The sequence below is a fragment of the Ornithorhynchus anatinus genome, chromosome 4 (assembly GCF_004115215.2).
Source record: "Ornithorhynchus anatinus isolate Pmale09 chromosome 4, mOrnAna1.pri.v4, whole genome shotgun sequence".
In the NCBI taxonomy this organism is placed as follows: Eukaryota; Metazoa; Chordata; class Mammalia; order Monotremata; family Ornithorhynchidae; genus Ornithorhynchus; species Ornithorhynchus anatinus.
Window position 1 is genome coordinate 70,425,148 of NC_041731.1, and position 15,168 is coordinate 70,440,315.

General features: G+C 39.6%; 1 protein-coding gene across 1 annotated transcript in view; it reads left to right on the forward strand.

Annotated features, from left to right (window-relative positions):
- PKHD1L1 (PKHD1 like 1) overlaps positions 1-15,168 on the forward strand; it is a 163,549-nt gene that overhangs the window by 12,686 nt on the left and 135,695 nt on the right. Inside the window, 8 exon segments of the mRNA XM_029063819.2 lie at positions 1,887-1,995; positions 4,246-4,303; positions 5,311-5,404; positions 8,599-8,652; positions 9,454-9,527; positions 9,616-9,658; positions 12,643-12,713; positions 13,176-13,286. Of these exon segments, the coding sequence (XP_028919652.1) occupies positions 1,887-1,995; positions 4,246-4,303; positions 5,311-5,404; positions 8,599-8,652; positions 9,454-9,527; positions 9,616-9,658; positions 12,643-12,713; positions 13,176-13,286 (614 nt within the window).

Genomic DNA, 15,168 nt, shown 5'->3' on the forward strand with positions numbered 1-15,168 from the left:
GGATTAATTCCATTTTACAGATGAGGTAAATGAGGCACAGAGAATTGAAATGACTTGCCTAAGGTCACAGGGCAGACAGGTGGTGGAGCTGGAATTAGAACCCAGGTCCTCCTGATACCTCTTTCCTCCAGTCTATGCTGTTTCTCAATGTGTGGGAGACAAAGACTACTAGCAAGGCAGCTGAGTCTTGGAGTTAGGGGCCAGCATTAGCACCTATGACCTTGGCTCTGAATGGGTCCTGCAAGTTAAAAGAAATCTTTGCATGTAATTTACAATGCACTGCATCCATCCCTGGACCCTAGCTTGTGGCACTCAGCGGCGACATGACTACAAGGAAGAGAGAGTGCCTGGAGGATGGAAATGAGGCTGGGAGTCAGAAGGATCTGGGTTCTAATCCCAGCCCTGCCACTTGTCTGCTGTGTGAACTTGAGCAAGTCACTTCACTGCTCTGTTCCTCAGTTACCTTATCTGTAAAATGGGGATTATGACTGTGAGCACCATGTAGAACGTGGACTATGTCCAAACTGATTTGCATATATCTACCCCAGCGCTTAGTACAGTGCCTGGCACGTAGTAAGTGCTTAACAAATACTGTTAAAAAAAAACAAACAGTAACACTGGGCACTATAATCAATCAATCAATGGTATTCACTGTGCTTTCTGTGTGCAGAGCACTGCACTAAGCACTTGGGAAAGTACAATACAACAGACTGTTAAAAAAACAGTAACACTGGGCACTACAATCAATCAGTGATATTTATTGAGTGTTTACTCTGTGCAGAGCACTGTACTAACCCTTGGGAAAGAACAATACAGTAGATGACATAATCCCTTCGTTTAAGGAGTTTGCAGTTTACAGATGGAGATGGACATTAAAAAAATTATAGAATGGGGAAATAGTAATCATTTCTGCCACATAGCGTTTTGTTCCTGGAATGTCTGTTTATTCATTCAATAGTATTTATTGAGTGCTTACTATGTGCAGAGCATTGTACTAAGCGCTTGGAATATTCAATTCGGCAACAGATAAAGACAGTCCCTGCCCATTGACAGGCTTACAGTCCCTGCTTACTACAGTGCTCTGCACACAGTAAGTGCTCATAAATACTACTGACTGACTACTGGACTCTCAGGACCAAGCCTCTTCAGTTGTTCTCAGTGGTAAACTTTAACATCATCATGGAAATATTGAGTTGGCATCTCTCAGGGTCACACCTGAAGTATTTCCAGTACTCTACCAGTCTCGACTATGGGAAGGAGAGTCAGGCAGAGGCACACCCATCTCATTCCTAGCTTGACCAGTGGCTAGCAAGTGGAAGGCAATCTGCTACAAGTCAAAACTCCCCTGTGCTAGGCAGCAGCAGCATGGAAGAGAGTTGAGGTTGGAGACTCAGATTTACTATATGGAAGGAGGCAACGGTAAACCACATCCATATTTTTACCAAGAAAACTCTATGGATACATGACCAGAATGATTGCAGATGGATGTGGGGCGTTCTGAGAGAAATGTGTCCATGGCATCACTGTGGGTAAGAAATGACTCGACAGTATAAGACAACAACGACAAGTGAGTTGGACATATGACTTGTGCCTCTTTCTTGGTAAAAGTCTATTGAATTTTTAAAGGTTGCTATTCAGGATTCATACAATACATAAATGAGGAAATAGAGTTTAAGGTTCTAGACTGTAAATTCCCTGAGGGCAAGGAATATGTCTAACAACTCTGTTATAGTGTACACTCCCAAGTGCTTAGTACAGTGCTCTGCACACAGTAAGTGTTCAATAAATACCACTGATTGATTGATTAAGACAAGGTAATACTCATTATCAGTACAATAAGTAAAATAAAATCCCCATTTCTTCTGTAATTTCAATTTGTTTTTCAGACCTATGCCAGAAGATACCTATATTGTTCAAGTCATTGTGGATGGAGTTCCTGTGGTGGATAATAATATATGCAAAGGTCTTATCAATAACTGGAAATGCAGCTTTAGTGTATGTAGATACCTTATTTTCTTGAATAATTGAAGATAGTGAGTTACTTTATGAGAAAATGTAGCAAATGAGCATTTGACTTTCATAATTGGTTTGTGACGAAGGACACTTTAATTTTGTTATAACTCATTATGACAGAATTAATCAAAAAATCATTTATGTACATTGCAATACTCATTCTATTTGTTACTACACTCTTTTTGTTGTGGAGACAAAGGGGAGGCGTGCAGGGAAAAAGCCTCTTAGCTTACTATGTGTCACTAACCTGTAATCTTGGGAAGGATGCAAAGGAGATCTTGGAGGGGCAAATTTAGTTTTTTAGGTAAGAGACTTAAAAAAAAAATGTAGGGCCTTTTTAATAACATTTGCTGAAATTTGCCCAGTACCCCATGCAGGATCTCAGAGGCTGGTGGAGATTGAGTCCATGGACTGGACAAGAGAGAGGAATGGACCTTTTGGGACAGGTGGAATAGACTCCATCAATCAATCAGGCGATCATATTTATTGAGCACTTACTGTTTGCAGAGCACTCCACTAGCACTTGGGAAAATACAATCCACAGTGTTGGTAGACACATTCCCTTCCCACAGGAGCTTACAGTCTAGTCCATCAGAACGATCCCCTTATAGACTGTAGCCCACTGTGGGCAGGGATTGTCTTTATTTGTTCCTGGATTGTACTTTCCAAGTGCTTAGTACAGTACTCTGCACACAGTGAGTACTCAATTAATATGACTGAATGAATGTTTGAACCAAAATAACCCCAAGCTCCTGGCACGGGAATTAAAGGGAGTAGAGAAACTTTAAAACTAGAAACTGGCAAAAACCTGTGATCACAGAAGAGGAATTGGCCTAGATTGATAAAATGTCTGGTTTTCAAAAGTCAATTAAACACCAGGGGGGTTCAGGAAGAAGGAAACTGGGAATTTGAGGAGAGCAATGAGGGCAAATTAGAGCGCTCATCAAATAGGAAAGTGGGAATTTAGAAATTGGCTAAAAAGTATAGCATAATATCCAAATGTTTTCATATTAAAACTGGAAAAAATAAAAGGATGAACTGGAACCATTTGATAAGAATTATGGCATAATTGGCATATCTGCCCTTGGGGTAGGGAAAAAAACTAGTGACAATATGCTACCAGGCTATAAACTCTTTAGGAAAACTGTACTGGGGACATGGATGAGACTATGGCAGGCTATGAGAGGTATAACATAACTGGTAATAACAGAAGAATAGTGGTGGAAAAGAGAAAAAACAGAGAATCAGGAAATTATATAACTATACTACCTTAAAAGTGCCACCAGAACCAATAATGTATTTCCAATCTATCAGTGGTATTTATTGAGTGCTTACTGTGTGAAGAGCGCTTATTTCCATGACATATTAGTTGTTTTCACTAGCCTTGATAGTGGAATTCCTATATTTGAGGTTTTCAGTAGCTAGGCCTTTTTTTCCCAAGAAAGCATTGTTAAATGTTATTAACTGTAGAGAAGCAGCTTGGTCTAGTGGATAGAGCACAAGCCTAGGAGTCAGAAGGACCTAGGTTCTAATCCCCCATCTGCCACTTGTCTGCTGTGTGACCTTGGGCAAGTCACTTCAATTTTCTTCACCTGTGACCTCCTCTGCAAAATGGGGACTAATGCTGGGAGCTCATGTCATGCGTGACATGAACGGTGTCAGGCCTGATTCTCGTATCTATCCCAGTCCTTAGAACAATGCTTGGCACATAATAAATGCTTAACCAATACCATTATTATTAATGTGGAAGTGTTTTTATGGCTGTGCATTTATGTGCTTAGGCAGACAAAATGTCAGTTGGCCTATCCAACTCAAAACAGAAATATTTATCCAAATCAGGGACCTAGTAGAATAGAGACCCCCTTTAAATAGAGCACATACCATAAGAAATATTATTGTGTCATTTAACTAATAAACTCTTGAAGTATTTTTAAGCATTTATGCTTAGCTTTTGCACATCTGTTTTATTTTCTGTTCAAGAATCTAGGTTAAGAACTGAGATGCTGTTTATAAACTACATTAAGGAACTGTTATTGTGGGTCAATTTTCAAGTACACTGACTTTGCTGAATTAAAATGAACATAAGATGAAATACTTTATGTTGGAAAAAATTTTAAACACACACATATATACATGTATACACATGTATCTATCCTACCTACAATAGGTATTATATGGGAAACGTTGCTGAAGTAATAATGTAACATCATAAACTTGCTTTATGTTTTATAGGCCAAGCTATTCAGAACACCAACAATAATGAGTATCAAACCTTCATCAGGATTACCAGGTAATAACAGTGATGGAAGGAGGAGTAGTAGTAGTAATACTATTACTTCTGCTAACATTTATTGTGGAGTAATATTATTACTTCTACTAACATTTATTGTGCCCTCTGGTGCAATACATTGTTCTAAGCACTTGGTTAAGTGCAAAAAAAGAAAATGACACACTCTCTTCCCATAAGGAATTTATACTCTAAAGGGGGAGGCAAGAGTAAACATATTTACAGAGTACTCAAAATAAAGAATTGAATGTCCAGTTGAAAAAAAAATACAGAAGTTCTGAAAATGAGTATAATTCAGGACATTAATTCAACTGGTGGCTGATGGGTTTAAGTGACATGGGATGCAGGGAATTCACTGAGGGAGGCATTAGGGAGGAGGTGGACTTTTAGGAGAGCTTTGAATATTGGGAGAATGGTGGTCTGTTGGGTTTAAAGAAAGCAGAGGAGGGAGTTCCAAGCCATGGCGATGGTGGTGGTCTGTTGGATTTGGAGAAAGCAGGGGGAGGAAGTTCCAAGCCAGAGGTAAAAATGTGAGTAAGGAGATGGAGGTGAGAATGTTGAGAGTGAGGTAGAATTAGAAAGTTAACTTGGGAGAAATGGTCAGAAAATAGCAAAAGAGGACAGATATGTAAGGGAAGGTGTCAATTTTGAGGAGCTCAAATGTGAGGAGTTTTACTTTACACAGGAGGACATAGGGAACCAGTGGAGAGTTCTGAGGACCAGAGTGATGTGTGTTGAGGCACACTTCAGGAAATTATCTGAGCATCAGCGTATAGTAGAGATTTGAGAGGGGAGAGGCTAGAGGTAGAGAGACCTCAATAGTTTAGCCTTAATATGACTGGAGTGTCTGTCAGAGTGGTAGCTGTTTGGATGGAGAAGTGGCGGATATGTGAGATGTGTTTATGTTTGTCATTTTCTGGGCTATCATATGTAATATTTTCTCTAGTGTTTAAACACTTAGGGTGCAAGCAGTTTTAAATGAACAGTACCTGTCTTGTTACTATTGCTAGGTGCAGTGATAACCATCCATGGCAGAATCTTCACTGATGTCTATGGAAGTAATACAGCTCTAAGTTCCAATGGAAAAAATGTCAGAATTTTGAGGTACATTTTACTTATTTCAAAACATTCATACTCCAGAAAAGTGTAATCTGTGATTTTCATAGATATTATAAAAATACAATTGAGTAAGGACAGGCACAGTTTACTTAAATGAGCTAATTAAAACAGGGGAAAAAATCTCAAGGGAAAACAAGTCAGCCTACAGTAGGAAAAATAAAACCAGTATTAATGAAAGTAAGATAATTTATAACAAATTATTTTGTTGATTTTCAAAATTGATAATGAAATTCTTCATTTAGGGCAATATGATTTACCTGCATATTAAAGCAGATTGTGGCTATATTGAATCTACTAGGTGCAGAGCACTGTATTATGCACTTGGAAAGTAAAATGGAATTAGTAGACACAGTCAGAAGCTTACCATCCAGTGGGGGAAACAAACCAAAATTACAATACAGATAGAAGGATGCAATAGAGGATAAGGTTAGTGCTGTAAGAGTTGGCAGTAGGTTGAATGTCAAGTTGCTTAGACCCAACTGCATATCTCAAGGTGCAATGAAGTTGTCTCAGGTTTCTCCCCTGATATCTTGATAGATCTGCTTTCACCACTAAATGTCACCTGGAGAGAAACTGCAGTCCTGTGTCTTGGAATCCTGACCTGAGACATATTAAAGCAATTGGACCCCAACACGATTAACAAATATACCAAGTCCAAGAAAGTAATTTCATAGTTACAGAAGTGATTATTTGCAAAGGGCTTCAGTTAAAATTTCTCTGGGCCTAAATCAGGATCATAGTACTAGTAATAATAATATTAAATGCTCACTGGTGCTCGTGAAGATTCTCAGAATTTGCAGTCCTTAAGTTGTAAGATCACTGTGGGCAGGGAATGTGTCCATTATATTGTTATACTGTACTCTCTCAAGTGCTTAGTACAGTACTCTACATACAGTAAATGCTGAATAAATATGATTGACTGATGCATCTTTTTAATATGATGTGGGTTCAGCTCCACAGAACCAAATCCTGAAAGTTGTTCCTGGATATTTTTTGCAGTTCATCAAATATGTAATCTCTAAAGGGCCAGAGATCAGCCCCGGTTTGAATATATGTTGAAAGCTCTCTGGGGCATGCAGAAATCATGGTTCTGCCCTTAAATGAAGAGAAATGTAACTGATACACTGGGGAGCTATTATTATTATTTTTTTTTAGTTCCACAGATCCATTGTTATTGCTGCCTGGAAAGCCAGAAAGTGTGGGAGGATGAAAGGGAGTATACATGAGAATGAACATGAAGGACTGGGGAGAAGCTTTTAAGAAGCACTTACTGTGCAGAACACTATACTAAGTATTTGGAGGAGTACAATAGAGTGGGTAAACATGATCCCTGCCCTCAGAAGAGCTTAGTCTAGTGGAGAGATAGAAGTTAGTCAGGGAAGGTTTCCTGGAGGAGATATGATATTGGTAGGGCTTTGAAGATGAGGAACTCAGGTGGTCTGTGAGATGTGAAGGGAAAGGGCATTCCAGGCCAGTGGGAGACCATGAGCAAGGAGTCAATGGGAAGGATGAACTGGAGACACAGTAAGTAAGTTGGTGTTATGGGAACAAAGTGTGTGGACTTAGTTGTAGTGGGAAAGGAGTAATGGTAGGTGGGAGAACTAACTGAGTACCATAAAGCCAATGGTGTGGACTTTCTTTTTAATGAAAATATGGATGGGAAACTACTGGAGGCTGTTGAGAAGTGGGGAGACAGGCACAGATTCACTTGGCTGGCCCAGCTGTTTTTCTAAGAAATAATTCAGTGTATGTTTCCCCAGCAAAGTGAACTATGGGCTGGAGTGGGGAAAGGTTGGAGGCAGGGAGGTCAACAAGGAGGCGGATTCAGTAAAAATGTGATAAGTACTGGGACCAGTAAGTTAACACTTGGGATGGAGGGTGAAGGGGCAGAACTGATGTGAAGGAAGAACTGATAGGCTATAGTGACATACTAATAGGTGGGTTGAAAGAGAAAGATGTGTGGGAGATAATGCCTGAATTGCAGATTTAGGAGACAGTGATGGGAAAGATGAGAGGAGGACAGGGTTTGGGTGAAAGGATGAGGAGTACTATTTTGGACATACTATGTTTGAAGTTTCAGGGGGACTATTCCTAGGCTAATTTCCAATTCCTGGTCTTAATTGTTATACTGTCCTCAATTGTTGCTCTACTAAAAACATATCAATAGCATGTTTTCCAAAATACAGATTCCATAGTATGACCACATCTGTAGTAGGTGCTGAAAAATGGTACCCAACATACAGGCAAGTCACTCTATGTCAACTGCTTTTACATTTTCACTGAGGAGGAGAAGAGGGAGCAGGGATACTTCCATCCTCAGCAGTTCCTTATTACCATCAGGTCAGCAACCTCTGCTTACAGTAGCCCCACTGTAGTTAGCAGCATCTGTGGGTAGTCCCAGGATTTGGGGACTGCTGACTGTACCATCAACAGGGTTGGAACCAATAAGGATCTTCCCCGGAAGAAATTACAGCCATTTCCACCCCCATTCCACAGGTTGGAGTGAATCACTTAATGAACCATATGTGGCAGGGAGATGTTATATTCCGCCCCCCTGCAAATCTTTCCTTCGTGCCTGGCATCAGTGCTTCATTCATTCATTTAGTCATATTCACTGAGTGCTTACTGTGTGCAGACACTGTATTAAGTGCTTGGGAGAGTACAAGTGCTTCCTTTAAGAAGCATCAACACCCAAGGACGGTCAGAGGGAATAAGGATCCAAGTTGAAGCAATCCTTATTACTGGTTCTGAGATTCCAGCTTCTCATCATCACCAGTTTCTATCGAGCAACTACCACGTTGTGAAACACTTCTCTAGGCATTTGAGAACAAGCAGTAGAAAGAAAGGCAAGTCGTCTCCTGGTGCATTTTGCCCTTCGAGCTCATTCTTTCTTTGTTTCCTCCACTGGCCTCTCTTTGTTCAACTGTACTGGCAAGATAACATATTTTGGCCCTGAGAACCTTATCACAGAGCTCATGACAAATTAAGCACTGTCTGCTAGTAGGAGGACAGATGTATAACCTCCCATAGTAATGAATGTTCTCCAAAGGTGTGGTAGATCTCAGTGAAGCAGTCTTAAAGAAAGGGAGTTCTTTCTTAAAAGAGGGAGTTCAGTAGAGTGGTGGAGGAAAGCATACCTAACAGTTGTATAACTGATTGCATGTTGATCAATTTATTAGAGTTTATGTTGGAGGAATGCCCTGTGAGCTTCTCAAGCCTGATTCAGATGATTTGTAAGTAATCCTTTAATGATTTTTATTTATGTTGAAATGGTGAGCCCTGTTCTCCCAAATGAGCTACCACATTCTTTAGGGAACAACCATCCTTCCTGGATAATTCAGGCTGTAAAATGTGATTTGGACCTCAATTATCTAGGTATTCGGGCAAAGGGAGCATCCAAACGGAAGCTGAGTGGCGGCAAAATGCTGAGGGCAGAATCACTGGAAAAGTGCAGCCCCTGTCCCTTATTCTGGTGGCATTCCTTCTTCTAGTATGCCTGCATGAGGAGATAGTGGGCATTCTGGTGTCGTGGCCAGGAACGTGACGGTGCCTCTCAAAACGAACTTAAGGCAGCCTTTCTTCCAAAGCCAAGGTTAGGCTTGTGGTCTTTGGGAAGAAAATTATGATGCTCATTTCTGACAACATTTTTGCTTTTTGGCTGATCGTTGATTTCAATAATGTCCTTTTAAAATTCTCATAAATGTGAGAACCTCTTTTGTTCATTAGGGGAGAAAAACTGCAAGAATATACTATTTTGTGAAGAGTGTGGTATGCTAGGCTTGAGCTCTTCATCCTTGTGCATCTTTTATAGAGGTTCATTCCTAATGAGTTTTAATTTCTGTAGGATGAAGTTTATCCTGATAGTTCTATGTGTAAGGCAGTAGTATGATATAGCTATTTTTAGTTATTTACAAATAACTCCTACTAATTGTTCTAATTATGAAAATAGTTTGCCGGTGTATCATTTGGAATGAATGAGATACTTTAATCAGTTCTTTAACGAAGTGATGGTGTTTAAATATGGATTTCATTAGGTATGGCCTGAAACTTGATCATCAAAATAATGACATGGGCTCTGTAGTTTGCAAAATGACTGGAACATATGTAGGTAAGCAATAGTTGTTTCTCTTCAATTTTTCAAAAATGAAAGAAGTGAACCAAACCTCACTAGGTATTCTATTTTAATTATTTGACAGGTCACCACAATGTCAGCTTTATTTTAGACAGTGATTATGGGAGGTGAGTCACTTTATGATGATTGCTTCTTTTATAGAATACATGTGTTATATATAACTTTGCATTGAAATCTACACTCAGGAGTTGAAAACAGGACTAATGCTTTTCAGGAGACCTCCTTGATATGTGGTTCTAGAGGCTGAAATTTGCATCAATGTGTTTTTGCCAGATAATCAAGCATGACTGGGATATATTGATATCGCTTGCTAATTGCATTATAATCCCTGTCTAATAGAATAGTAGGATTCAATATCGAAGGTAAGAATTATCTTTGAACTTCACATTGCTAGCTTTTAATTCCAATTCAGCTCTTTCTTTAAAGAAAGAATTTCATTCTGTGAAGATCTGTAAGGTGGTATTGACACATACTTTTTGCTGAAAGAAGCTCTCAGATCCTGAAGTCTTTGAAAAAGGCCTTTCCCAAGGCCTTTGTAGAACAAGTCTTCTATTTTCTTGCTATGACACAGTAAGACTTTGAGTGAGAAATTCCAAAATGATCCCTTGGTTCACTCCCTGGCAAACTGCTTCCACATACTACCCAATTCTGCTGACCTTCGGAGATCTGTATGCTCCACCCCATATCAGCCAAACACAACTTCTAGACCGTAAACTCATTATGGGTAGGGATTGTGTCTCCAGATTCTATTGTACTGTACCCTCTGAAGTGCTTAGAAGACTACTCTGTAAATACTAAATGCTCAATAAATACCATTGATTCATTGATGGGGTATATTTGGACCTCATTAAAATCAGACTGCTCCATTTCTGACTTCATTCACTCTGAATGAATTTCCAGCCACAGTCTCCTAATCTGCTACTTCACATCTCCTTATCTCCCCACAACTGTCCCCTTAGAGACTTCTGGACTCTGGACCCCACTATCTGTCTCACCAGTTTCTCCTGGATTCCCCTAGACATCAAAGCCTGCCCCTCAACAATGCCCACTCTATAAAACACAATTTCCTCATTTTCCTGCCCTCCATTGCTTGTGCACTACCATTTCTCAACCCTGCTTCCTTCCCACCTCTGCTTCTTTCACTCCTACACTTGAGTATCTGAATGATGTTTGAGGAATCCAGAAACCAGGCCATCTTCTGCCACTCCAAACTTCCCATCTCTAGCTAGAGCACAGCTCTTTCTTCTTCTCAAAAACACTACTATATCTCTCTCTCTGATTCCACCCTTCACAGATTTCCCTATTTCAGACTATTAGTTCCCTCCTGAAGCACCAATATCCCTACCTCCTGCCCTCCAACCTCTGACATGTCTTCTCACATGTGTCATTGAGGCAGGATTAATCCACCTTGTCAAAAGCATCTGTGAGGTCAAAGATTACAATGAAGAATAACCCTTAGGACATGACTAAAGACAGTCATTGATAAATTTAGAGACTGAAGTCTCATTTGAGTTAAGAGATTAGAAGACAGGCTGTAGTGGGTCGAGAAGAAATAGTACTAGTAACAATATTAATCAATCAATTGAAGGCATTTATTAAGAATTTACTGTGTACAGAGCACTGCACTAAGCATTGGGAGAGTATAATAGAGTAGGAAGACATGATCCTTGCTTTCAAAGAGCTTACAGTCTAACAGTATAATTCAGCAGTAGTCAATCAATTGTGTATAGGAGTAATATTTAATGAGTGATCACTGGGTGTAGGCAGTATACTATGTATTTGGGAAACACAAATAAGCAAATGATACTTTCCTTGTTTATAAGAAGCTTGCATTCTAATGGGGAGACAGAAGAGGAGAATTGATGAAGAGGAAATGAGGACAGTGGGAGTGTGCAAATCCTTCTTGTAGTTTAAGTTTCTGAATATGGACAAGTGAATATGACATAACTTGAGAAGCAGCATGGCTCAGTGGAAAGAGCCCGGGCTTTGGAGTCAGAGGTCGTGAGTTTGAATCCCAGCTCTGCCACTTGTCTGCTGTGTGACCTTGGGCAAGTCACTTCACTTCTCTGTGCCTCAGTTACCTCATCTGTAAAATGGGGATTAAGACTGTGATCATCCCCACGTGGGACAACCTGATTCCCCTGTGTCTACCCCACCGCTTAGAACAGTGCTCGGCACATAGTAAGCGCTTAACAAATACCAGCATTATTATAACTTAGGGGTTTCTTAACTTTGAAATTAGAATATTCATATTAATTTCATGAAGGGAGTTTTGAATTTAGTATTATTGGGCCAGATTCCCTTTGTGATACTTTATTATGTGTGTATGGGTACAGAGTTAGTGTGTGTGTGTATGTGTGTCCGTTATGCTAATTGAAGAGTACTTAGAATGAACAGATTGCCATGGCTTGTACCCATTTACTACTTTTCACTCCCTTGAGCCTCTCTTTTCTCCTGATTCAATCTGAGCCTAGGTTAGGAAAAACAGCATTGCCTATGGGAAGACTACAGGCCTGGGAGTCAGAGGACCTGGGTTTTAATTCAGAATCCAGCACATGTCTGCTGTATGAACTTGGTCAAGTCATTTAACTTCTCTGTGCTTCAGTTCTCTCATCTGCAAAATGGGGATTCAGTACCTAGATGAGAGCCCCATGTGGGACATGATTACTATGTGTCGATCCCAGCACATAGTACAGTTCTTGACACATAGCAAGCACTTTAAAATACCACTATTATCATTATTGTTATTGATATTATTACTACTAATTACCTAGTAATTTTCTCTACCTCTACTGAGATTAGTCCAATAGTCATGTTGATTATAGATAGTTGTCTAGGATCTAGATGTTTAATAAATATGATTGATTGATTTCTGGAATAGTTTTAAAAATCAATTTTTAATCACTTACTGAGTACAGAACATTGTACTAACTGCTTGGGAGAGTACAGTATAATAGTATACACATTTTCTCCCTACAAGAAGAATTGACCAGTTATCCCAATTAAGCAGATGAAACTATGGTTTTTGGGTTAAAAATCAGGTCTTTGCCTAAGTATAGATTGATGGATAAAAGAAATTTTTTCTTTGCAGGAGTTTTCCACAACCATCAACCTATTTCATATCCTCATTGCATAAAATAGCAATGTTTCAGACTTATGCAGGTATGTAATTTTTTTTCCCCAATTAACTTGCATGTACAGATCCAAGATAAAAAAAAATGGGATCTAACCAAACCATAGCCAAATGAAAGGTAGCACTTTACCCCAAAATTGAGCAATAGAGAAACTGGAAATGTGAAACATTGTAAAACTACGGGCAGACAACTTTCAAATGATTATCTTGAAAAAGATGAAAACATCTTCTTGAACAATTCATTTTTAAAAGGATATTGAGCTTTCAATAAAAAAAATTACCTAAATTGTTTCTACTAAACAAAGTTAGCTTTTTCCTATTGTCAGTATTTTAAATATTACCACATTTAACATTGTTTTCTATTGCAAGAACATGAGCCCTGGCAACTCCATTGATAATCTAAGGATAGTTTGAAACTGAATTATATCACTTAATTAGGTAAAGCTTCTGTAATTTTTTTTTTTTAAGCATGGTATGACTTTTTTTTTCAGAGGTGACTTCAATCTTTCCTGGCCAAGGGAGCATTCAAGGAGGTACCCTGCTCACAATAAGAGGACAATTCTTTGATCAAACAGTTTACCCAGCCCGAGTTCTTGTGGGAGGTAATTTTTCCAGATTTTTCTTTGTTATTGCTGATCAAGATATCATGAAAGAAGTATGATAGGAGGAGTCACTGAAATATTATTGGTATTGTTCTTCAACCTCTAATGACTTTTCTACTTGGTACCCTCTCTCTCTCAGTAAATCAGTGGTATTGATTTGAATAATAATAGTAATCAAAATAGTAGTATTTGTTAGGTATTTACTATGTGCCAAGCACTGTTCTAAAGTTCTGGAGTAGATACAAGGTAATCAGGTTGTCCCACGTGGGGCTCACAGTCTTCATCCCCATTTTACAGATGAGGTAACAGGCACAGAGAAGTGACTTGCCCAATGTCACACAGGAGGCAAGTGGTGAAGTCAGGATTAGAATCCATGTCCTCTGATCCCAAACCCATGCCATTTCCACTAAGCCACACTCCTTACTATGTGTAGAGCACTGTTGAATGTGCTTGTAAAAGTACTATAGAGTTAGTAGACATGATCCCTTCCTACTAAGGGCTTACAGTTCTTCAAGGAGAGATAGATGGAATCAGTCAGAGGATGTGAGTCAAAAATCAACTCTTTCAAGTAGGTGAAAGTAGATTTGATAAGGACTCCCAAACACATCTTTAATCCAGTCAAGCACCTCGGATGTAAATTGCGCCCCTGTCCCATACCTGAGTGGTGGATCTTCAGATTGAAGAGGGAGGGATTTCCAAACCAGGGGGAGAATTTGGGCAAGGAGCCAATGGCAAGAGAGTTGGTAGGTTGGGGTTACAGGAGTGAAGGCCACATTGATTGCGTTGTAGTGGGAGTTCAGCAAGGTAAGGTAGGAGGGAGAGCTGTTGAATGCTTTAAAGATGATGGTAGAAAGGAGTTTTTATTTGATGTGGTGGTGGATAGGCGCAACCACTGGAGATTTTTGAGGAATGAGTATATGTGTAATGAGTGGCTTTTTTTATAAAAATGATCTGGGCAGTAAAGTATAAGTCAGAGAGAAGACAGGAGGCAGGGAGGTTTGCAGGAGGCTGAGGCAGCAGTCAAGGTGGGAAATGATAAATGCTTGCATCAGCATGGAAGCAGTTTGGATGAAGAGGAAAGGGTGTATTCTAGAGATGTTGTGAGGGGAGAACCCCCTATCCCACTGATAGAGTGAACAAGCAGCTAAAAAGACGAGTAAGCATATATTGCACTATCATCACATCAAACATAACTTCTGGACAGCCCAAAAGAGAGAAGAGTTGGAAAGATTCCAAAATAGGGTTGGAATCCACATGCGTAGTGGTGATCCACCCACCTGATCATTATAACAGTTGTAATTATGATATTTATTGTGCCCTCAGTGGCGCAAAACACAGCACTAAGCGTTTGGGAAATTACAACAAAAACCTAGGTGCATAGTACAGTGCTCTGCACACAGTAAGCACTCAATGTAGTCGATTCATTCAACTGTATTTATTGAGCGCTTTCTGTGTGCGAAGCACTGGCAACAAACAGACACATTCTGCCCACAGGGAGTTCATAGTCCATTGATTGATGTTTCAGGCCCTAAAGAGTTTATGTTCTAATTGCAGAGAGTTGGAAATGCAGAGGAAGGCCAAAAACAAATACTTTAGTTAGAAGTTGCTGCCTGGTTGCTAAGACTCAGGAGATGAATATTCACTGGGGAAGACTTATTAGTGGATGGGATTTTAGGACAGCTGCAGGATTCTCAACCAATAACCACACGGGAAAAATACTCTTGATGCAAAAGTTGAATAATAATATCTTCTCTATCTCCTTTTGTCAATACAACACTGTAAGAACATATTTTAGCAGCCTCACGATCATTTGTTTTCTGTCTGGGAAACCTAAGCGTGCCTGTCAAACCTCTTTTTGGGCCAATCTACTCCATACAGCAGA